Source organism: Euprymna scolopes, chromosome 10, assembly GCF_053919585.1.
Source record: "Euprymna scolopes isolate OS-2025 chromosome 10, ASM5391958v1, whole genome shotgun sequence".
In the NCBI taxonomy this organism is placed as follows: domain Eukaryota; kingdom Metazoa; phylum Mollusca; class Cephalopoda; order Sepiida; family Sepiolidae; genus Euprymna; species Euprymna scolopes.
Window position 1 is genome coordinate 100,465,636 of NC_136491.1, and position 26,065 is coordinate 100,491,700.

At 34.2% G+C, this 26,065-nt stretch overlaps 1 protein-coding gene across 2 annotated transcripts in view; it reads left to right on the forward strand.

The window, feature by feature from the left end:
• The window catches only part of LOC145286171 (putative flavin-containing monoamine oxidase A), a 95,744-nt gene that overhangs the window by 58,744 nt on the left and 10,935 nt on the right, over nucleotides 1-26,065 (forward strand). The window contains exons 2-7 of one of the 2 annotated variants that reach the window (XM_080134955.1): nucleotides 9,388-9,478; nucleotides 11,557-11,695; nucleotides 18,094-18,211; nucleotides 21,811-21,968; nucleotides 23,232-23,321; nucleotides 24,949-25,039. In XM_080134955.1, the coding sequence (XP_079991081.1) occupies nucleotides 9,388-9,478; nucleotides 11,557-11,695; nucleotides 18,094-18,211; nucleotides 21,811-21,968; nucleotides 23,232-23,321; nucleotides 24,949-25,039 (687 nt within the window). The remainder of the gene's footprint in view (nucleotides 1-9,387; nucleotides 9,479-11,556; nucleotides 11,696-18,093; nucleotides 18,212-21,810; nucleotides 21,969-23,231; nucleotides 23,322-24,948; nucleotides 25,040-26,065) is intronic. The other variant, XM_080134956.1, reaches the window with a different exon arrangement.

Here is a 26,065-nt window from a genome sequence, read left to right on the forward strand (position 1 = left end):
ATTCACGAAATTTGGTTTTAAAAAAGCCAATGAGAATATGAAAGTGACCTCCTCTTGATGTAGCTTCATGTAAATGCCTATAAAATCAACTGTAGATTCTTTTATGAGACAGAAATGTGTTCGAAATGAATGTTTCTTTTTAGTACACAATTGAACCGTGATACTTGACTTTTGTACATTTAACTTTAGTTCAAATGATTATGTAAAAATAATTTCATAAAATCAATAGTTGGTTCTTTGATAAGACAGGGGCGCGTTCGAAATGAATTTTTACTGTTTAGAGCACAATTTGATCATGATACTTGAATTTTACATTTTAAACTTTAAGTGAAACCATTATTTACAGAAAATCTTATAAAAATCAACAGATTTCCTACAATGCAGTGTAAACTACAATGTATCATGAACTAAGTCACTGCGAGGAGGCATATGAAGGGGATTCCTTACCAGAGCAGGCAATCAATCAATTGTATCAAAAAAAAAATAGGCGATTTCACCAATTTTGATGACAATAAAAGTATGAGAGAGTGGAATATTTAGGGTTATCTTAAGTAGGGCAGCTTCTAGAGTAAATGTGGTATTGTGGTGACTGAGATGATTCTAGTTAAGAGTAGAATAGGTATTTTTTATCACTTTAGATCACGGATGGCCATCAAACCCCTCTTTTCCCTAATCTTTTGATGGCCTTGTGCCTAATTTTTTTAAAATATACATTCTTTTATATTTTCTGCAAATAAATATTTCAACGTGTAGTATCTATTCTGTTCCCAATCGGAAGAGGAGAGATCCTTCTTGACTGGGACAATTTTAATTTTTCTGCCTTCCAGAGTGCTCCTTTTTGGAAAACTGAATACTCCTTACATAAAAAAAAATGACCTTGTGTCTAAGCTTATTCTCATTGGAAGGCAAATAAATAGGTATTAATAAACTGAATATTCACATAGTCAATTCATTTCTTTTGTAAACCAATCGCTCTGGTCTGTTAATTAATTGCAGATCTTCCAAGAAACTATATATTATCTTCTTTTAGCAAGCCATGAAGGGAGCTTCTTCACACCTAACCCAATTCACTGTCCTTGACCAACTGATTTACTTAACTGTAACTATTTCGAATGTACCCTCTCTCCTATACCTGATCGATATCAAAGCCTCTGATTGATTGATTAAGCAAGATCACATAGTTAAGTTGTAACAAATCGTAATAAATGCATGGACAGTTCCAGTGAATTTTGGAAATTTTCTCCTAAAATATATGTACTATCATCATCATCATGATCTACCACCACATAATAATCATCATAGTAATCATCATCATCATTTACCATCACATAATAATCATTATAATAATCATCATCATCTACTACCACATAATAATCATCATAATAATCATCATGATCTACCACCACATAATAATCATCATAATAATCATCATGATCTACCACCACATAATAATCATCATAATAATCATCATGATCTACCACCACATAATAATCATCATAATAATCATCATCATCTACCACCACATAATAATCATCATAGTAATCATCATCATTTACCATCACATAATAATCATCATAGTAATCATCATCATCATCCACAACCACATAATAGTCATCATAATAATAGCAATCATCACAACAATCATATAATCATTATCATATCATAATCGTCATAATAATAATAATAATAATTTTAGCATCTGTTTTACATGTTGGAATGCGTTGAACGAATCCAAGGAAAAGCCTTATAAGCTGGTCAATTTGTAAGTTAAAATCCGAAGATTGAAAACACACACACACACACACACACACACACACACATTGTAATCCAGTGTGAGCGGTTGTACACATGGGTAAGATGTGTACTGACTCTAAGTCCCAGTGGCAACACTTTTAACTTCATCTAGTGCTAGACCCCTCAAAATGTAAACAGACATTCACTGGAATGTATCACTCTAATGCCCTGAGTATACAAAACATGCAACAGCCCTAAGTCCGTGTGGCAATACCGTTAACATGCTAGCTAGTCTGTGACTCTACCAGACGGGTCTCTCATCTGGCCGTTTGTTGTCAGACGTTGTGGTTGAATTCCTCCTTCGTAGATGCTCTGATGTTGGTTGATGTGCTGCTTCTCCCCACTGTAGCCAGAGCATTGTATATCCCGGCAGAACTGGAAACAACCGAGTCATTTTCAAATCAACAGGCAGCCAATAATTAACGAAACATCAGAGATCATTTTCTTATCAAAAATTAATAATTTGCATGAAATAACTCCATATAGTTTGTACAAAAAAAGGCGATTAGATAATTTGGGGCTTTCTGAACTAAGCAAAACAAATTGTTTTCTGAGTGCAGGATTTTTAACTGAATCAAATTCTTTCAAATAGTTTTCTTCCATTTTCAGAACTAGTTCTCAAGATTCCTTTTTTTTTTTTTTTTTAAATAGTTTACAAGGTGGAAACCTGTATCTTTTAGCTGTCCAGAGAGAAATAGCGCTGATTTGACCGAACACCTGGTTTTTATGAAATCAGTTATTTTTCCTTCCACCTCTCTGAAATCATCATTTTCTCCTCTCCTCCCCTTTCTCCTTTTCATTTCTTCTTAAATGTCTTTTTTCCCCCCTTTTCCCTCCAAAAATTGGCAAGTGGCCATTTTGTATTTTTACAATCCCCTTCTAACTCTGTTCGCCATGTTGATACATTTTTGTATTTTATTGTAAAGGAGACTTATCCTTTTTTAAAGTTTAGAACCTAAAAGAACTTTATTTAGGTAAGATACTTAATATCTGAATTCTGTATCTTTTTGAATCGATGTTACATATGTTTATATCATTAATAATATCTACTTATCAAATATAAATATTCATTTAAATTATTTCTGGTTCTCATGTCAACTTTCTGGGAGGTCTTCCATTGATATGTGTTCACAATCTCCCTATCAACACCTACCAAAGTAAAGATGCTATTTTTCGATTTTTTTTTTCTTAAATCCAAACAAATCAACAAAAAGCTATCACCAAAGTTAAGCAACGTTGAGCCTGGCCAGTACCAGATGGGTGACCCTTTAGGTAGGCTAGGCGCTGTATGTACTTTCTGGAAAAGTTGGGCGTGGGGCCAACACCCTCACTCTTTAAAAAGAACTCCTCGCTACAAAAGCGTCTACAAAGTTGTAGATGGCCTACACCCCTCCAGGGGCTCAAGCCTATGGATTTGTATTTTCTTACATATCCAGGTACTGATTATTATTCACTTATTTTAAAAACAGATCAGATTTCTCACCATATTTACTGCATACACGATTTCTTCTTAATGTTTGAGGGAAGTCTCTCTCTCTCCTATGCTTCTTTATTTAGAATAAAGCAAAACTTTAAAGTAAGATACGTAATATTTTCATCCATGTGGGGATGCAGAAATACCTGATTTGTAAAGGAGACTTATCCTTTTTTAAAGTTTAGAACCTAAAAGAACTTTATTTAGGTAAGATACTTAATATCTGAATTCTGTATCTTTTTGAATCGATGTTACATATGTTTATATCATTAATAATATCTACTTATCAAATATAAATATTCATTTAAATTATTTCTGGTTCTCATGTCAACTTTCTGGGAGGTCTTCCATTGATATGTGTTCACAATCTCCCTATCAACACCTACCAAAGTAAAGATGCTATTTTTCGATTTTTTTTTTCTTAAATCCAAACAAATCAACAAAAAGCTATCACCAAAGTTAAGCAACGTTGAGCCTGGCCAGTACCAGATGGGTGACCCTTTAGGTAGGCTAGGCGCTGTATGTACTTTCTGGAAAAGTTGGGCGTGGGGCCAACACCCTCACTCTTTAAAAAGAACTCCTCGCTACAAAAGCGTCTACAAAGTTGTAGATGGCCTACACCCCTCCAGGGGCTCAAGCCTATGGATTTGTATTTTCTTACATATCCAGGTACTGATTATTATTCACTTATTTTAAAAACAGATCAGATTTCTCACCATATTTACTGCATACACGATTTCTTCTTAATGTTTGAGGGAAGTCTCTCTCTCTACTATGCTTCTTTATTTAGAATAAAGCAAAACTTTAAAGTAAGATACGTAATATTTTCATCCATGTGGGGATGCAGAAATACCTGATTTAGAAACCAGGCGCATGTTTACTCTTTTCGATGTGATGGACCTGTAGATCATGGTCATGGTCGACAAACTTCCTAAAACTGGTGGCTCGAACAAATTCTCCGGTTTGCAAACCTAAATTGCTTAAGGAGTAGATAGTCTCTTCCTATTGCCGGCTTTCACACTCATTCTTTGTCTATTAGCCAGGCACAGTGGTACAATACCAGGGACTCACTAGAGCCACCCTGATTTGTTTTCTGACTAGGACATTGAACACCATCGCCTATCCCCAATTTATTTATTTCTCTCACAGGCTGTGTAAATTAGTTTGCTTGCATGTTACTTGTGCTCACTCATCTGGTCCAGACCAGTCTTGTCTGAGAGGTTGAGGGTACCTGATTGACAGTTTGTCTAGCTGCTGTTTCTGACTGACAGTACAAGAGCCCTAACTCTTTGGTAGTGCTTAGAGCAACTGCTCTGTCATCAGTTGTACAATATTGGGATATGTTGTGCATGGAAAGACCCTGCTGCTATCTCTGGTAAACTTCACAAGGCTACAACCTTTTAGGCAGGACTCTGCTAGTGGACCACTTGTGTGTGTATACTTAGCATCAAAATTGACCCACTTTGCCCAACACTCTCTTGCCAACTTGAAATTAAACAAAAACATAATGAAATGACAACCCAAACAAATATCATCATCAAACAACAAAATCACACAAAGAAAACCAATTTGCCTCCTCCCTTGAGGCTCGGATTCACAAATATCCGTGGGCTTAGTAGTAACCTAGATGATGTAGAGTCTTACCTCTTAGTAAATTCTCCGAATATCTTAGCATAAAGTGAAACAAACCTACTCTCCTACATCCCCTCTAACTACTTTAAAATAACAGGATACCTCCCTCTCTGCCGTAAGAACTCGAATAGATATATGCATGGGCTTAGAGTATATATTAATAGCACCCTCCCTCTCTCTCCTCTGATCTTGAACACGTGATACAATGGGGGAAGAGGTGGCTGGTCACTTTTAATGCATCCAAAACCAAGCTTCTATCTTTACATCATCAACGCTCTGATCCCCATCTGGCATCAATTGAAATGGATGGCTCTCGTCTAGGAGAAGCCCCATGTTTTGACAAGCTTCTGGGCTTTACCTTTACTCCTGATATGAAATGGAACACGTACATCAAATCTGTTGCCAGGGACGCTGGGAAAATGGTGGGATCCTTTTACCGCTCCAGAAGATATCTCACTACTGATGCAATTCTTTATCTATAAAAAAGCCAAGTACGTCCAAGGATGGAATACTGCTGCCATATCTGGACAGGAGCTGCTAAAAACAGCCTATACTGCCTTGACAGAGTACAAAATAGACTTCGTGGCTTAGTGGGGGATGCCCTTTTCTCTTCCCTGCAACCTCTCTCCCACAGAAGAGACGTTGCGAGCCTTTCTTTGTTTTATCGTTATTTCCATGGCAGCTGCTCGTCTGAACTCCAATCTTTTACGAAAAACAACCGTCTAGCTGAATCCACGGTCAAAAATTTCCCCCACTCTTTATATGTGCCTAAATCAAAACGTAGATTCCATGAACAAAGCTTCTTTCCTAGAACTGCACGCCTGTGGAACTCTGTTCCGTCTGCCTGCTTCCCACCTGACTACAACCTGGATGTCTTCAAGTCCAACGTAAACAAATTCCTGATGAACCGCCCCATTAAGTAGACACTTCATTAAATCTCCACACTAACCCTTATCCCTGAGTGGCTTCCAGGCCTTGCAATAACCCTTATCCCTGAGTGGCTTCCGGGCCTTGATAAGTGGTGACCACCATGTAAAAAAAAAAAAAGAAGGAATTGTTTGCCTGGCAATTCACATCCAACTCCACCTTAGAGCCAACAAACAACTCCTTCCTTAATTTCCCTATGTAGAGTGAAGCCACATGATCTGAAAATCACATCTTCTTATGTTCGTGATAAAAAAAACTTAAACACCTCCAAGGCATGTGAGCCTTATCTGAGCTAGCCGCCATACTTTCCAAACTCTACAGCAAATGCCTTGCTGAATCTTGCTTCCCTAATAACTGGAAGATGCTTCTGGTGTACCAGTGTACAAGAATTCTGTTGAAAGGACTGACCCTCTCAATTATTGCCCTATCAGTCTCCGTCCTCGAAGACTTGTGCCACATCTGGGTCTTTTAATTTTTCCAAATCAAACTTGATTCTGATGTGGCCTTGTTTCTTCTTCATCTTCTTGCGGTGTAGGCGTAAGGACATTATGATAAACTCAAGGACATTATTAATGTCCACTCTGAGGAAGCTGCATATCCTGGCAATGTTAACTGATGTACGGAAGCATCACTTCACTAGAATGTAGTCTATCTCGTGGTGGGATCAGTTTGGGCTGTTCAGGTCTACCGTCTAGATGTTTTGTGAGGATGGAATGTGTTGGTCACTTCGAGGTTGTTAAGTGTCACAAATTTGTGCAATTTCAAGTCTTGTTCATTGGTCTCTATGTACATCTTCTCCAATATTTGCATTCCAGTCCCCTTGGATGACTAGGATGTCTTTCTTTGGTGTTTAATTAATAACTTCTTGTATTTGATTGTAGAAATCTTCTATTTCTTCATCAGAGTGTGTTGTGGTTAGTGCGTAAACTTGCACATTTGTAAAGTTGAAAGGTGAAGTCCATAGGTGTATGGTGATGAGCCTGCTGGAAACTGGTTTGCATCCAATCTCTGTACTAGCTGTGTTTTGTGCACAAGGAATCCCACACTTTCGTGTCTGTCATCTTTCCTACTAAAGCAAAATTTGTGGCCTTCGTGGGTTGTTGTGCCAATGACTGTTGTTGCACCTATCACTGATTTTATATTTGGTGTTATCTTTAGTGTTATCTTTAGTGTTATCTTTAGTGTTATCTACCACATATTTGTAGACTTCAAGAAGGCATTCGACAGGGTGTGGCATGCAACACTCTGGGTGACTATGAACTACTACAACATCAATGATAACCTCATCCGCATCATACAGAATCTCTACAACAAGACCAGCAGTGCTGCTTACCTCAACAGGGATATTGGAGACTGGTTCCGAACCACAGTTGGAGTGAGACAGGGATGTTTGCTCTCGCCAATACTCTTCAATGTTTTCCTTGAAATAATTATGATAGATTCACTTGAAGACAAGAAACAGTCAGCAAAGTTGGCAGAACAATCACAAACCTGCATTTTTGTTGATGATATTGATGGACTCACAGACTTGGAATAAAAATTGGAGAACCTGGTCAGGCAACTAGACATTATCTGAAGCTTATGGCATAGACATCAGTGCAAACAAAAAAACTAATGACAAATAGTGACAATGGAATCCAAACAGACAAGCTTGAAACCGTGAAGAATTTCAAATATTTGGAAGCAATAGTTTCAGATGAAAGGTTCAAAGCTGAAATATTAGTTACAATTGCAATGACAGCTGCAAGACTGGCTAAGTTTAACATCATTTAAAAGAACAAAGCAATCAAGCTCAGCTCAAAGATAAGACTCATGCATTCCCTTGTCTACTCAGTTTTTCTGTATGTTTGTGAAACATGGATTCTTACAGCAGGATTAGAGAAGAGGATTCAGGTTTCAGAAATGAGATGCTTCAGAAAACTGCTTGGCATCTCTTAAAAAAGACCACATAACCAATGAGGAAGTCAAAAACAGAATAAAAAATGGTTCGGCCATGTAACAAGAGGAGAGAGGCTTGCCAAGACAGTGCTCCAGGGAATAGTCAGAGGAGGAAGAAAGAGAGGAAGACAGAAGAGGAGATGGGAAGACACCATCACAAAATGGACAAACATGCGGAGGGAAGGATGGAGAGAACTGGTTGACAGGTCATCTGTAGTGCCCCAACGGCAACCTCCATGGGGCTGGGGAAAGTGAAGGAAGGTAAAGTCTACTCCCCTCTTCGCTAAAATCTTTTGAAACCTTAATTAATCAAGGACTAGTCCACCATTTTGCAAAAGCTAACCTTCTCTCTGACAAACAGTATGGATTTAGGCAATGTCGTTCTGCTACAGATATTTTAATAGTCATCTCTGAACACATATACAATGCACTGGATAAGGCTGGCAAAACGAATCCTATCCAAAGCCAGTCAGAGTATTAGTTGGTCAAAACTGGAGAGATGACAACAACTATGGAAGGCGATAATTACTGAGGATACAGTTAAGAGATTCAGCATTGCTATCCTGTCGCGGTTACCACCTGACGAAGACCAGAGGAATAATTGGCCGAAACGTTGTGAAACAACAACTATGAAGATGAGGATAACAGTTTGCAAATAAATAAATAAATTACGCTTTATTTATTTGGGTGCTTATCCAGTTTTACTCCAATATTTAAAAATTATAATTGCATAAAAACTTTATTATGTATGTACAAAAAAAAAAAAAAAACAGACTATGCACAAAAATTTACACAAATTCATCCAGTATTTTTTTTTTTTTTAATTTTTAAAAAAATCAAATCATTATCGCCCAACTTTTAGGATCCATTTTTAAAACCCGTGTTAAAAGGAAAGGCAAGATGTTAACTGTTAAAGTTTGAGCTCCGTTGACACTGACCATAATAAAGGCGAAAATTGACCGATGACAGAATTTGACAATCAATTATTTAATTTATTTTTGTTTTTGTTTTTTTTTACAACAAAATACTTGATGAATTTGCATAATTTTTTATGTATTCTCTTTTTTTTTTTAACCTAACATGTAAGTACATAATAAGCTTTTTGTTTATTGTAGATTTATTTATTTATTTGTGGACTGTTATTTTCATCTTCATAGTTGTTTGTGAGATGACAACAACTATGGAAGGCGGTAATTACTGAGGATACAGTTAAGACTCAGCATTCCTATCCCCTCGCAGTTAACCACCTGACGAAGGCCAGAGGAATAGTAGGCCGAAACGGCGTGAAACAACAAATATGGAGATGAGAATAACAATTCGTAAATAAATAAATATACAAATTACTCATATCGAAGGATTCCAATAATAAAAGAATTGTTTGTTTTTTTACATGCTTAAATATTGAGGTAAAACTGAATAAGTGCCTTTTTTGTACTAATTTATATATTCAAGCCAGAATTAAAAAAAGAAATAAATAAAAACTCTTCTAACTTGACTTTCTGTCTCAGAATTCAGCCAAATTTTGGTAAAACAAAAATCGTCAGCTACCAAGTCTTAAAAAAAATCTCGTTATGAATCATTACACATATTAAAATATCTTTTTCTTTTTTTTAATTTTCTAGATCGTGTTGGTGGTCGGACCTACAGTACTAAGATGAAAGCTGCTGATAATAAATATGATCTCTTTGATCTCGGAGGAGAATGGGTTGGAAAGTAAGTATAAATTTATTCCACATAGATATTTCAGACAAATTCTGAAGACATTAGTGATGGGACTATACAAAAAAAAAATTCATATTATGATCCTGCTTGTTCCTTCATTCTTTCTACATATGTTACAACTTCCACTGGTGAATGCTAGATCGTTTCATTTTATGCAAATTGAAATCGCTATACAGATTTTGAGCTTGTTCCTGTAGAAAGCTATTTGAGCTTTTTAGTCCATATGACTAATGTAACATTGTCGTAACATGTTAACATGAACCCACACATTGCATGCAGAGACAGTTGCGATGGAACAAAAAAAAAGGAAAGAAATTTGACTCGAATTTTTCAATTGAAATGAAAGCCATTTATTCATGGTACTTTCCAAAATAATACATTGCATCTTGCTTTAAAAGTCTTTTAGTTCGCTGTGTAGTTAACAAAACTCTACCGTGTCAAACTCATTCTTCCCCAAAAACGCTCTCGTCGCCCGCGTGCCACACGTTCATCTCACACTGGCACGCCTTGCCGATTCTCTCACCATTTATTCTCCACAATTTTTGCTCCCATCTCTTCATCCACTATGACGTCACCTTGCGCACTGGTTTAGTCATTTGCATACTTGTCATGCAGCTGCTCAGTTACATTAAGAGTGTTGGCTCCATAATTTATCAGAGTGATTTCCCTTGGATTATATTCAAGTTATCTCCTCTAAACTTATTGGCCAATAAAAGAATAAGCTTTACTCTTCCTAAAGTCTAATTCTAATGAGAATCTATTGTAGCAAGGTTCGGGGTGACACCATGTACCTTGCTCAGATAGATGAGCATGAGACAGGATGAGGTATGGTTAAGAGGTTCATGCAGACACTTGGTCAAGAAAAAACAGATGTCCATAAAATTTAGTCCATCAGGAAGATTTAGGCGAGCTTTGAGTTGATAAATGTAGAAACAATATCAGTTTGTTTTGGCAACTTGATAATGGAATTTCTTAGAAGCAAGAGAAATAAGGAAAGAGATTGGTTTATCTGGGGTTTTGGAAAAGTGCATTTCAAGATAATTAATGAAATCAGAAGGTTATAAGAACTTGGATGCAAAGAAGCCAGACTTTTGCCGCCAAAGTGGTCTGCAGGGGGACCATAAATCAAGGGAGGGATGACTTTGGTCTCGCAGCTGTTGTGTATCTAGACGGTTGGCCACCCAGACAGTAATGGACAGTAATAAACCCTAATGGGGGGGGGGGAGAATCGGTATTGATTTCACAAAGAACCTTTAGAATATATAGGGAGGTGGGTGGACAGATAAATAAATTTAGTACATATTTGGAGAGAAAAGAGGGAGATAGAAAGGTACAGGTTGAGGGAGAGAATAGTGCGGGGTGGGGTGGGGGTGGAAACAGAATGATCTCAAAAAGTTAGGTGGTTGGAATTAGAGTTTAATAAAAACCATTGTTTTTAAAAATGGAGACTCCACTTGCTGGGCTTGAAGCAGGACACATCAGCTTTCCTCCTCCGACCAAGAAAGTTAATTGAAGAGTTTGTATTTCAGTTGAAGGATTCTGCATCCAGAAACATTTTGTTTTTCTTTAATCTGAGAGAAGCCCCATATTTAACTAATACGTTTTTTTGTGTATGAACTGTATCCAAAATGATTTTATGCAATAACTATTTTTGTTCATAAGAAATGATCTCCAGTGTTATTGATTATTGATTGCATATTGGTTTGAGAGTAACCCAGTTTATTTCAGATCTACCCTGAACCTGACACCAAGTTGCAGCTGAGGAAAGCAGTATGCCAGCCATTCACTGGAGCACCTAGCTACTCAACAGCAGCATCTGATGACAAACGGCCAGCCAAAAAGTGTTGCCATACAGACTTAGGGTCGTGCACATTTTGCATGCCCAGAGTATCAAAGCGGTAGTTTCCAATAACCAGTAAATATCTGGTTACATTTTGAGGGGTGAACCATTAGACAGTTAAGAGTGTAGCCACCAGTAAATGTTAGCTTATAGCAGAACGTTTGGAATTCACTGTCTGCTCCACGTTTCCCCATTTATTTCATCGTTTGTTTTAATTGTTTCGTTTCAGACCTCAACCGCATCTTAATTTTTTACTCAACCAGTTCAACCTCGAGACATTTAATCCACAATATCTTCCAGACTCTAAGCAACTAATATCAAACATTACATTCATTACCAAAATAGACTTGCTACTTTTTTCCATGAAGGTAAATATCATTTTTTGCTTTAACTCTTTCAAATAGTACCCTTTTAATGAATATTGTATTTTGCTTGTTTTGGGATCATATACTCGTACATGAATTTTGTGTCCAATATTAACAAAACTACAGAAAATTCTTTGTTGACTAAAATCTTTTTAGAACATTTGAACTCAAATGTTAACTAAGACTTGATTAGCTTTGCACTTAAAACCAAGATGACAACTTACATAAATATGTGATTTTTCCAGCAATCTTGGCAACAGATTTGATGTATGTGTTCCATTTCAAATCAGGGGTGAAGGTCAGTCCAAGAAGCTTGTTAAAACATGGTGCTTCCCCAAGATGAGAGTCATTCATTTCAATTGGGGCCAGATGGGAGTTAGCTCAATTATGATGAAAAGAGAAAAGCTTGACTTTATATATAATATTTTTTTTATTTATATAGATAAATATTACATAGTCGCTACACTGAAAATGCTAATGTTTCAGACAATTGGTCAGTAAGGACCAAAAGTCCTTGTCAGACAACATAATAAAGTTTGTGTACCACTGAAAGTGTCTGGTTCTCAAATGGGAGAATTTCATATATATTTATCTTAATAAAAATAAAACACTAAATTTAAAAGGGAGGGGTGGGGGTTAAGTGATATTTTACATATGCATTCATTTTATTTCATTTTCCATCCTCATAGCCTTTTAAAATAACAGAAAGATGTTGTATAAAAGAATTACTATTTAAAATCTCGTTTCATTGTAAGGATCTAACCTGATGGCACCGCATTTTTAAAAAAGTCACAACAGGAACGCATATACATACGTGTAGCCAATAATGTTTCTATGAATAAATATGTTATAATAACACACTGCACTTTTTTTATATAAACACCAGAATTTCAGCAATGCAATCATTACATAGTTTTCTACAGAAAAGAATGTGCACTTTTTTGCTGCAATCAAGGAGTGGAGGGTTCATTTTCTTTTATTCAGCAGTGGGGGTGTTAACTACCACACACACACACACACACATATATATATGTATATACAGAAGGCACTTTGTGTGTACATGTCTGTGTGTGAGAGTTCTTTTTTTATGGACTCTTAAATGATTGAGCCAATTTTTTTTTTTTTTAATTTCACACAGATGTACTTTATGTGTCTGGGAGTGTTTGTATCAGAATACTCCTGATAAGTATCAAAGATAAAAAAAAATCCGATTAAAGAAGGGACAGTCTGATTTTGAACAAAGTTAACCCCCTTATACAGCTTAACATTACAGGTGCATTTCAAACATTTTATCACTGCACGAGCAACAGTAGGTTCTTTGATAAGACAGAGCCATGTTCAAAATGAATGTTCCTTTTTAGAGCACAATTGAACCATATTTGACTATTATATTTTAAACTTCAATTCAAGCTATTATATAATTTTTATAAAATCAACAGTAGGTTTTCTGCAGTACAATCTAGACTACAATATATTGTGGACTCTGCCACTGTGGGGAGACATGTGCAGCTTTCTTCTGGTGCATCGTGATGAGTTCCCAACTAGAGTAGACAATCAATCAGTTTCACTGGAAAATAATTGGTAATTTCACCGATTTTGATGACACTAAAAGTAATGGAAGTATGGAACATTTGTTGATTTTCATTCAATTCTGGGCAGCTTCAAGTCTTCCTGCTAGTATATATATATATATATATATATATATATATATATATATATATATATATATATATATATATATATATATGTGTGTGTGTATGTGTGTGTGTGTATGTGCGTGTGTTTTATGTAATCATGTAATTGGATTACATATTTTATTTCATATTTGAATTTTAAAATTGATTTTTAAAATGGAGCCAGAAATCGTCAATGTTTTGTTTTATTTATTTTCTTTGCTTGAAATTGTTGTAAGTGAATATTTTTGTATGAAGAGAGAGAGAGATTTGCTTTTTTTTTTTTTTTTTACTTACCATCTGCATGAAAAAAGGAAATGAAGAGAAGGGAAGAGAGAGAGACTCTATAAAGAGGTAAAGCAAACAGGCGAACAACTGTTTAGAAGAGAAGCACACGTTTGTCAGCATGCACGCATTAAAACATGTGTAAAGAAAAAGAAAGAGAAAGATACATTATGCAGGTGACAGGAAGGGATGACAGGCGGCAAAATATTACGAATGAAGGAGCCAAGAAAAGAAATGTTTTTAAATGAGATGAATGAAAAATATGTCTTGGGTCATCGACAATAAATATAAGGAATGAACAACGAATTTATGTTTCCATATTATGAAACACAAGAAGAACGTGAATGAAAAAACGAGATTTATAAACACAAACTGGCTGCAACATTAGATAATGAAAATGAAAGAAATTTCAAAAAGAGCTAACAGTGAAACCCCATACATACATATATATATTTATATACATAGTGTAGTATAATGATTTTCCATTACAACTATCTATATACAAGGTGGAACGATAAAATTGTCGCCCTAGAAAAGATGACATGATTCCATTTCCAGTTGATGAAAATCGGTTTTCTTTTTTTTTTTTGTTGCAGACGATCTACTAGTTGGCCAGTTGTGTACAAATCCCAAGAGCGATAGGAGCCTTCCATCATGTCTGAAAGTGATGCAATGTTCAGCGAGTGAGATCAGAGATGCGCTGCTGTACAACTCATTCTCTCTACCAATCCAAGTTATGACAACTGTACCATTGCTAGTACCCTCAAAATGAATCGCTGGGTTGCCATGAATAACAGGAACTTGCCAGAGTGATAAAAACAAAGTTTCAGGCCACGGTTATGGTCTTTGGTGTGGTTTCAAGTGAGGGCCACATCATGTCACCTCACATCTTCGAAGTTGAAAATCAACACTAAAGTGTACCTGGATGTGCTGAAGAGTGTGGTGATCCCCTGGCGCAATCAGGTGGCCACTGACAGATCCCGGTTGTAGTAACAGGATTCAGCACCAGCCCACAAGTCCAAAGAGACCGAGGTTTGGCTTCAGAAGGAGTGCTATGACTTTGTACTCTTCTCTTACTGGCCCCCCACAACCCGCCCAACCTGAACCTGCTGCACTACTTCGGTCATACATCGAGAACATCACCAGCATGACCTCCTACAACACCAAAGCCAGCCTGATTGCAACCATCTGCCACCTGCCATGTATTTGCTGAGCTCCCGCTGACGCTTGTGGAAAAGGCATTCTCCCAGTTTCAGACCTGTATTAAGGCGGTAATTGAGGCTGAAGGCGGCTACATTGAATAGATGTCAACTCTATTACATAATCAAGAAACCTGAATTAATTTATTCAATAAAAGTTTTAAAATAAACTATAGTGTTCTTTTCATTAGGGCGGCATTTTCATCATTCCACCCTCTATGTGTGTGTGTGTGTGTGTGTATATATATATATATATATATATATATATATATATATATATATTAGTGTTGAACGATTAATTTGAATTGAGAATCGGAAAAATTACAACTTTTTGATGTATCGGAATTAGTACTGGAATCCGAAAAATTTGTGCATATTTTCCGATGTCAAAACGATTCTTTTAATTATCTTTTTTTTATTCTCTTTATAACAAAACATCTTCCACTGTTGGTAGTAATAATGAAATAATAAATATTGATTGATTTTAAACTATCAGTAAAACTAAAATCTATAGATCACCTCCCTCTCAGTGTATTTTCATGTTTGAGAAAATATGTGCACATATTATCTATGCAGTCTCAATGCACGGTAGGCATTTTATATTGCAAACTGACCATAAGCCTCTTTTAAGCAATTTTGGGTTAAAAAGGACTACCCACATTTACGGCCAACCTGGGGAACAAGTTTATTGAATTATGATTTTAAACTGGAATTCTTAGCGTCAAAGAATATTGCACATACGAATGGGCAGTCTAGGCTAATCCCGGCCTAAAAGGAACCCTTTGAGGTTGCGGATAAATAGTGAGAAAAAGACTATGATTCACAATACAATCTGGAAATTGCCATTTACTATTCAAAAAATTAAGACTGAAGCAGCAAATGATGAATTTATAAAAAGCACAAAACAGAAATTGGAACAACATTCTGCTTTATAGCGAGAGAGTCATCATTCTAAAAGCACTGCAAAAGAGAATACTAAAAAATTTATATATATATATATATATATATACAATCGCGTCCAAAACTAAGGGACAAAATTTTAAAACCTAATATTTGTTAGAAATAACAACTGTGACAAAATTGAAAAAAAACAAACAATGTAAACAGCCAAAAAACAATAAAAATACATGTACAATCAATATTTAGTAAATGGGCCCTTCGTTTCAATGACAGCTGCACATCTTAGACTACAAGAACGAGTCAGTTCTTGACAATCCTTGATACTAATTTTAGACCATTCTTCTTAAAGCTTCACCCACAAATCCTCCGTGTTAGTGGGATTTCTTTCCATAACTTTCACTCCTAAGGTCTTCCAAAGATTTTCTATTGGATTTAAGTCAGGACTTTATGGTGGCAATCCATAATTTCAAAATCTTGCTCGCGAAGGTAACTCATTACCACTTTTGCCTTGTGACATAGGGCATTATGTTGCATAAAGGTAGCTCTATTGAAACCTGAATTCTGTATGATTGGCACAACATGATCTTGAACAATTTTTTATAGATCTGCGCGTTTACACGAGTTTGTAACCGGACAAAAGGCGTTGTACCTTGGCTAGGAAACATTCCAAATACCATGACGCTTCCGACCCCAAACTTGACAGTTTACTTAGTACACTTTGCACTTAATCTTTCACCAATATGTCTCTTTACATTGTTTTTTTCTATCATTTCCAAATAAATTAAACTTGCTTTCATCACTGAAAAATACTTTTTCCCAATTTTCATATGTCCAAATTACATACCTGTTAGCAAACTTTAATCTCTTCTTATTCTTCGAACTAACAAGTGGTTCCTTCCCTGGAGTTCAATTAAACAGCCCTATTTCTTGCAGTCGTCTAGAAACAGTGTCTTGACACATTAACATATGAGGTACTATTCATAACCCTTTTAATTTCTGTGCAAGATTTGAAATGGTCTTTTAATGACATATGCTGCATTATTCAATCTTCTCTTGCCAAAGTTTTGCGGGGTCTGGTTTTAAAAGCACTATTTTGCCAATATCATTGTAGGATTTAACAATCCTGCCTACAACACTCTTGGAACGTTTCACTTTCTCTGAAATCTCTCTAATGGTGTGCTTTTCCTTGTGTAGCTTCACAATAGCTTGTCTCACAGAGTAATCAAGTTTTTGGCGTTTCACCATGGTGCCGGCTGATGTAACATTTACAAATGACTAAGTAAGACTTATTCTTTAGAGGAAATCAAAAAATTTGAATATAGCATACTGTTTACATTGTTTTTCTCAATTTTGTTCCTTACTTTTGGACGTTCCTATTTTGAAAATAAATACATAATCGTTATAATTCTTTTTTTATCCTTTGCAAATGATTCAAATTTTAGTATCTTAAGATGGATGATAACGACTACTAGTTGTAAAAATTTCAGCTTTTCACAGTTGTTATTTCTAACAAACATTAGGTTTTAAAATGTTGTCCCTTAGCTTTGGACGCTATATATATATAATATATATATTATATAAAATATATATACACACACATATATATTATATATAATATATATATGCACACATATATATTATATTATATCTAATATATACACACACATATATATATATATTATAATATATATACACATATATATATTATATATATAATATATATACACACACACACACACATATATATATATATATTATATATACACACATATACATACATATATATATATATATATATTGTATACTCTTTATTTGTTTTCACGTAAGCAATATGTTGCTACACAGTCATGAGTATGTTTCAGTTATCTAGAGATCTCTTCAGATGATACAGCTTTTAGTTATAAGCTGTATCATTTGAAAAGGTCTCTAGTTACTGGTAACTAGCTGACTGAAACCTGCTCATGACTGTGTATTGACAACTTGGCATCCTATTTGAAAAAGAGGAAAAACAGAGTTTTTTTGCATTCAGCGTGACAAATAAGGTGTTCACTGATTGGTCAAGGAGGAATGTCTTAGCCAATTAGACAGGGCTTTTTTTTTTTCAATTAGGAGTTAGGGAGAAGAAGAGAATTATTTATGGGAGAAAGAGAAGTAACCGTTTTTTTTTTCAGCTTCAATCACATCAGCTGCATTGGTCTATTTCTGTTTGTCATCAGATTATCCTGACATGTACTTAATGTAACCCTTGCCAAAATTCATACTAGTTAATATAATCTCTACTCACTGGCATAGGGCCCCAATATATAACAATTGTATATTTATATAGATCTTAATTTTTTTGCAGTTAAAATGGTTGAAAAATCGATTTGAAAAAGAAGAAGAACTTGGAAGCACCGTGGATGCTCTTCAAAGTGATGGTATGACATTTGAAAAATACATGAAAATACATTTATGGACAAAAAGTGAGTTACCATTTTGATTATTCCATTTCGTATTCCATTTGGTACTTATGTAGAATGGGAACTGTGCTATTATCATAATGTTAGTTACGTAAAACCTTGCCAAACGAAAGTTTTGTGATTTTTTTTTTTATGCAATGAATAATATATTATTTCTGTTATTACAAAGAATAATATAATGAAAAATTAATTGAAAAAATATCGAAACAATATTCTTGTTTGCAATGAAAATTACAATGAATAATTGGACAATTTGTATCAAAATTTAAGGAAATTCAAATCAAGACAAAAAACACTCATTGTAAGGTAAGTTTCATGAATAAAATATTTATTTTTTGAATAATAAATAACTGGTTGCAAACCAAAATCTTTGTGATTATTTTTGTTGTTTTTTATGATTTTTTGTGTTCAAATCAAAATAAATATTTAGCTTTTTTTTTGTTGTTGTTTTTAATAATAAACCAATAGTAGATAATAAATGTTTTCTTAAATAACGTTGGCTGCTATGATTTCATTGGTTCTGCATTTTACATAAGTACCTCTCATATATTTAGAATTCTGAAAGACATGAGATTTGATTGTAACAAATTGAAGAGAATAAATAATTTTTTTTTTAAATATTATATCAAAATAGGGAATCAAATAGATTTGAAGCACCCCCAGAAGGGCACATTTTGCCTTAACACCACTTAAATTTCTTTTTTTTAAGTTTTCAGTTGTATTATGAATAAAACAAGATAGCGTCTTAAAAGAAAAAAAGTTTTATTTACAATTTTACTAATAGCCCAAAAATAGTTTTATTTACAAGCATGTTTTTTATATGCACATTTTAAATTAAGAAAACTCATTTTTGCTCCTTCTATGACATACTAATTATGCCAAGAGTATTTCATGCCAAATTTGGTAGCATTTTGTGCAATAGTTTCTAACTCATTATTATTATTATTGCTGTTATTATTATTATAATAGGAATTCTCATACAGGTAATCATCAGAGATTTCTCACTGATAACAACTGGTGGTGTTCCATGGAGTTTGGGTGACAACAAATCTCTCTAGATTTCCAGTACTCTCCACCTCTTTTGATAACCTTTGCAAATGAATTTGTGTTATCACAATAGTCACTTGTCATTGATTTCTTGCTGGCAATGATCATTGGTCATCACTGGAATTTGGGTTGCAATAAACCTCTCCAAGATCCCAATCCTCTTTGCACATATATCATCATCATCATTATTATTATTATTATTATTATTATTATTATTATTATTATTATTATCATTATCATTATTTTATCATTATTATTATTATTATTATTATTTTTATTATTATTATTTTATTATTATCATTATTATTTTTATTATTATTATTATTATTTTTATAGTACGGCATAATCATGTTGACACATCGGTTCCCGCTGGATCACCAAAGTTAAGCAACATTGAATCTGGTCATGAGTGACCATTTGGGACCTCCAGGTGCCGTATGTGCTCTCTGCTTATCTCGGCATTGTTTCCAGTCGTCCTGGACTTCTTGCCACTGGACTCAAACAGTGCTGATTCAGGAGAGGTGTGGTTGGAGATTGCACAACCCTTACCTCACAATTACATGCAGCTGCCCTTACAGGGGGGTATCCTTTGTGTTTCGAGACTGAACGGAGGCATCAAATATTATTATTATTATAATTATTATTATTATTATTATTATTATTATTTCTTGAGTGTAAAGTCATTCTTGAAATAGGAAAATGTAGTTCCAGTCAAAAAACAAAACAAAAAAACAGAATAGCAGAAGAATTAATTCAGTTACCATCAGCAGAAACATATAATGGTCTTCTCGTTTTGACATAGAAAAATATGATTAAAAAATTCAATAAGATTCAATATATTTTATAAAGCTGTTCTGGCATTTGATTGGTCCATTCTTATCACATGTGGCTATGAATAGTCACCCAAATTTCTTATATGCCAAAAATATTGCAACATTATTATTTATTTACTCACTAGGAGTTCTCATACAAATATAGGGTGTCCAAAATATCACTGAAGGATTTTGAACTTAGATTGTTTATTTTTGATGATATCTTTCTGTAATTTTAACACAATCTAAAACATTTGGAGATTTTAAAAAAAATACAAAATTCAAGCAATCTTTATTTATGAAAAATAATGTCTTTTAAATGTTGTCCATTTTTGCAGAAAATTGGGGGCATTTCGGATAAGTTCTTGCATTTGAACTGCATATTGAATCCTTGTTTGAAAATCTTCAGGCTCAGTGGGTGGGGATCATCTGTCTCTTTCTTCATTATGGTCCCACTATAGTTTCACATCACTATATATATATATATATATATATATATATATATATATATATATATATATATATATATATATATAAATTTTTTTTAGAGAAACATTTGCATCATCATGTTTGTTTTTAGAACAAAAAAAAAAATGATTTTGACCTATTTGTTTTGAGCTGGATTTAAATGTGACCCTCAGTCATTTTGAAGTACATATTGGGTAGACATGTTGAAGTGTATCATTTTGGAGTGCTTATTAGTAAAACATGTTGAAAGTCTCGATTTTGGGTGCTTATTTAACAGGCATGTTAAAATGGGTAATTTTTGCTGTGAATATTAGACAGGAATCTTGAAAGTGGTTTGGGGTGCATATCGAAATAGATAATGAAGGCTGAAGTGTATAAATGTGTGATTTTATGGCATGCTGGACAAACATGTTGAAACTGGTGAGTCACAAGCATATATTGGCTGATATTTTGACATCTGTGAATATAAGGAGCATATTGAATAAGTATGTTAAAATAAATAGCATAAAAATATTCTCAAATGTTAAATATTTCATCTTCTATAGCAAAACATAAGCAAGCAATCATTTAAAAATATGACCTGCCAATTGAAATAAATATTCAGTAATTGCCTATAATTCCTATCTCTGATATCTTTTAGAAACTATTTAGTGACACTATAAATCCTTAAAAATGAATTTGATTTTCTTCTACTTTTTTTTGTTGCTATTTTACAATAAAAAAATCACTTATTTTTTAATTGGAATTCATTGAGATGAGTATTATTTATTAATTTTATTTATTGCGGACCATTATCCTCATCTTTTTTAGTTGTTCTTTCACGACATTTCGGCCAACTATTCCTCTGGCCTTCGTCAGGTGGTAACCGCGACGGGATAGGAACTCTGAATCTCCTGACTGCATTCACTACAATTACTGCCTTCGGGGCCCATGGCGCAGTTGATAGAGACGTTGAATCTCTGCGGTTCCAGGTGATGATTGTCTGAAGATAGTGGTTTCAATCCTACCCAAAGCCAGCCAGAGGCTTACTTGGCCAAAATGTGGTGAGACGACAACAACTATGGAAGGCAGTAATTGCAGTGAATGCAGTCAGGAGATTCAGAGTTCCTATCCCGTCACAGTTACCACCTGACGAAGGTCAGAGGAATAGTTGGCTGAAACGTTGTGAAACAACTAAGAAAATATGAGGATAATTGTCTGCAATAAATAAAATTTAAAAAATCACTTTCTGAATATCAGAAGTTAATATGTTCTTTGTTTTTCTTTTTTTGATAGAGACTTACCAATTAGTAGAAGCTGCTGTTCGGAGTATGTTTGGCTATTCTCCACATGAAATGTCCCTGCTTTATTTTATTATGTACATAGATGCCGCCGGCGGTTTAGATACATTCTTCAAACCATCAAAATACAGTGGAAAGGAATCGCGTTTAAAGGTATGGACTGGAATCTGGATGATTAATCGGAATTGGGAATCGGAAAAGTTAACTTTTGGGGATATCAGAATTGGAAAAAAATTTTGTCTAATTTCAGATTCCAAAAAGATTCTTTTAAAAATACTTTAAAACTTACTTTTCCATTGTTGGTGCTAATGATAAAATTATAAATATTTATTGTTTTTAAACTACTTGTAAAATTAAAGTACAAAGTTCAAACCATCAAAATACAGTGGAAAGGAATCGCGTTTAAAGGTATGGACTGGAATCTGGATGATTACTCGGAATTGGGAATCGGAAAAGTTAACTTTTGGGGATATCAGAATTGGAAAAAATTTTTGTCTAATTTCAGATTCCAAAAAGATTCTTTTAAAAATACTTTAAAACTTACTTTTCCATTGTTGGTGCTAATGATAAAATTATAAATATTTATTGTTTTTAAACTACTTGTAAAATTAAAGTACAAAGTTACATTGTATTTTTAATGTTATTATGATGTATACATCATAATAACATTAAAAATATTTCATACACCATTCAATTCCAGCACCGAAAGTTCTACCTAGATAATTAATTCTCTTCTGAGAATTAATGACGCTGAGAACTCAAAGTGAAGAAACTTTTAAGCAGACGTAACAGGCGTCATATTAGGTTTGTGCCTAACGTTTTCTCATGCTTAACACCTAGGGAGTTGGTTGTTGTACCGAAGACATAACAGCCATTCCAGAAATATCTCTACGATACAAAAAAAAAACAAGATACTCTCTCTGGCTAGCAATAACATAGTTTAGCATTCACATTTTTTCTGGTCCTAGATATGACCTTAAACTATAGCCAGTGGTGAGGCCCCAGCTTGCGGGCTTTGGGGAGTGTGGAGCCACTCTTTAATTGCCATTGCTCCCAGGTCCACTCTGACATGAGTGGTAGTACCTGTTAGGGTCCCAACTATGGGTTAAATAGAAACCGAGTTGAAAACAACAAATATATTCTATTAAAAAATTTTTCTTTAAAATCCTTGGATTCAGTATTAAATAACCTGAAAAGGGTTGATATGCCGTAAAACAAAAACAACCAACTAACCAACCAACAAACGTTTTTTTTCCTCTTTTTCTACAAAATAATTCCTTTTTTCATTTCCTTTTTTTTTCTTTTTTAAAGCCTAATTTTCTATTTAAAAAAAAAATATGATTTAAAAATTTTATGTTAAAAAAATATGTGATTTACGATTTACTTTTAATTTCATTTTTTTTTTTTCTTTTTCAGGGAGGTCTTCTTCAGTTGTCGCAACATTTGCATGAAGTCATCGGAAAGAAAAATATTCGGTTTAACCAGCCAGTCACACACATTATTCAAGTAAGTGGAACTTTCTGTATTATTTGAATTGTTTAGATTATTGTTTTCATCTTGAGTGTGATTCTTACAATGTTTTGACTGATTGAATCGCCAACTTTCTTCAGGTGCATCCTTTTGAACTCGGGAATATTTCTTTCAACCTGTAATCTGTACATAATTTCGAACGGAACATTTTATTTTATCCACAGGGTCAGCATATTCTTTTTATACAGCAGCCATGACCAGGTAGAGTCTTAATTAATTCACAATTGTACTCTTAGCATCGCTTGCACTGACCATGTGGCATAACGGAAAAAGTATTAAGTAAAATTCAGTTCCAAACAGCACTCTTCTGGAGGTTAAAGGTTCAATTCTCACTGTTGGCGATACTAAGAATACTTAAGACTTCTACCCGCTCATGGCTGATGGAATGAAAGCATGCCACTTCTGTGAATTAAATAAAGGGTTCCGTTAAAAATTCAATACAGATTTCCAACAACGAGAAAGATTCCTGAGTTTGATAAGAAGGATGAAGGTTAGATCAGTTGAAACATTGTAAGAATAACACTCAAGATGAAGTAGTCCAAATAATTCAAACAATATAATTTATAATCTTTTTGAAACTTAGTGCATTCTGGTAGTGAAGGTGTCTGTCACTTCACAATGTTTTTTTATAAATTCTCATCAAAATACTCAACCGAGAAAAAAAAAAAACTTTGAAAACAAAACTGTCACATTAAGAACTGCCTTTGAGATAAACCATTATTTCAGCCTCCAGAAGAATGGTATCTTAGAACTGAGTTTTACTTAATGCTTAAAACCCTTAGATCTATAAGTGAAAAACAAAAAACTAACTCATTTTAACCCTTTCTCTTGAAGGAAGTGTTTTCATTAACTCAAATGATTTGATAAATCTATAATTAAATAATAATAATAATCTGTTGGTGCAAAATCCGAAGAATATGGTGAGCGATGCAGAATTTCCAAACAATATTTTTCTAGATCTTTTATGTGTGCATAGTGTGAGATCTAGCATTACCATAATGCATTGAACGTTTGGAGATCACGTCGGTTGAAACATTGTGAGAATAACACTCAATATGAAAATAGTAGTCCAAATAATAGAAATTATTAATTCCCATTTAAAAAAATTCAGAAATCTTGTGGTGTTTATTGACAGCAGGTGCACATGAATGACCTCATCTGAATTAGCCGATTGTCGACTTTTGTATGGTTAATTGTCTCATGCAATTTTTTTTTTTTTTCGGAAGAATTTGTCATTACTCTTTTTAAAAACACCAGAATTAATAACGTTTAAAACTACTGAAATTCATAAAATTACTGAAGTTGCTTTTGAGTTTATATGTGGAATTTTGATGAGTCATCATTGTTTGCATGGCTTTCATTCAAAGAATTGTTTGGTTTGTTTTTGTTTTTCAACTAAAGCAGTCATGAAAAAAAGACTTATTTTCTCTCCTGGAGAAATGTTCCTGCTAGGTGATTTGATCACATTGGCCAATCAGCTTGTAGAAAATTTAAAACGACAACGGTAAGGATAAGTTTTTATGAAAACAATGCAAAAATTTTAGTTCATTCTTTATTTTATTAACTTTGTCTGAAGTTAAAATCAGCACTATTTATTTTTCAGTTGTCCAAAGAGAAAGTCGTAGTTGTAACTGATCGGCGTCTTCAGGTGACGTGTAACCGTGTAATTCTGGCCATTCCACCTCATCTTGCAGGTAATTCATTTTATTTAAAACAAGTTGATTTGCATGATGTTATCAGGAACATGGATAACAAAATAAAAAATATTAAAAAATTGTGCACAACACCATTCTTTTAAAATCCCTTCATATCTATCTATCTATCTCTTTCTTTCTATTTATCTATATTTAGATAGATAGATAGAAAGATTATATAAACATTATAAGGATCGATCAATATTTTCATGTTTTGCCAGGACTCCAAGTGAATTTTGTAGATAAAAAAACTTCTGACTGCAAAATTCACTTGGATCCTGAAGAAACATGAAAATGTTGAAATGTTGATTGATGGTGTAGACACCTTACAATGTTTATATAATCTTAGATATATAAAAGCTCTACACCCATATTGAGCACTTTTGATAACAATATACCTGAACTTAATTACCTAATAAATAAATAAATAAATATATATATTTATTAATCAATTTATTAATACAAATATTTAAATTTTGGTGACTTTACTTGTAAATTCAAAATGGCATAGTAATAAAAGGTAATTTCAACTTCTCTTCCAATTTTCAGATTTTGTAATCATGCCCAAATGCATTTTATTTTCTTTTGGTGGATTGATAGTTGCTATTTCTTCTGATGAGTTAAGGGCAAAATAGATTCATTGATTGATGTAATAATTAAGTGATTAATTTTGTGCTATGAAATAGTTACAGTCAAGAATTGTAACTGTCCACATAATTAAAGGAATAAATTGTAAGATGCTCTGTGCCTGTTCACACCATTTGATTTACATTGTATACTAAATATGGCAGGGTTACTTACCATGGGGTGGGTGAGGTTTTGACAGGTTATACCACTCACCCGCACCAACGGGGGTAGGGCCCCAGGGGTGTCACTTATACATGGGAACCCTATGTACGCTCACACCATTCGATGTAGAGTTACCGAATTTTCCAAGATAACCTCTCCATGGGAAGGGGCAGGTTTTTACGAGTTACATCGCTCACTTGCACCAATGGAGGTGGGGCCCCATGGGGGTCAGTTAAA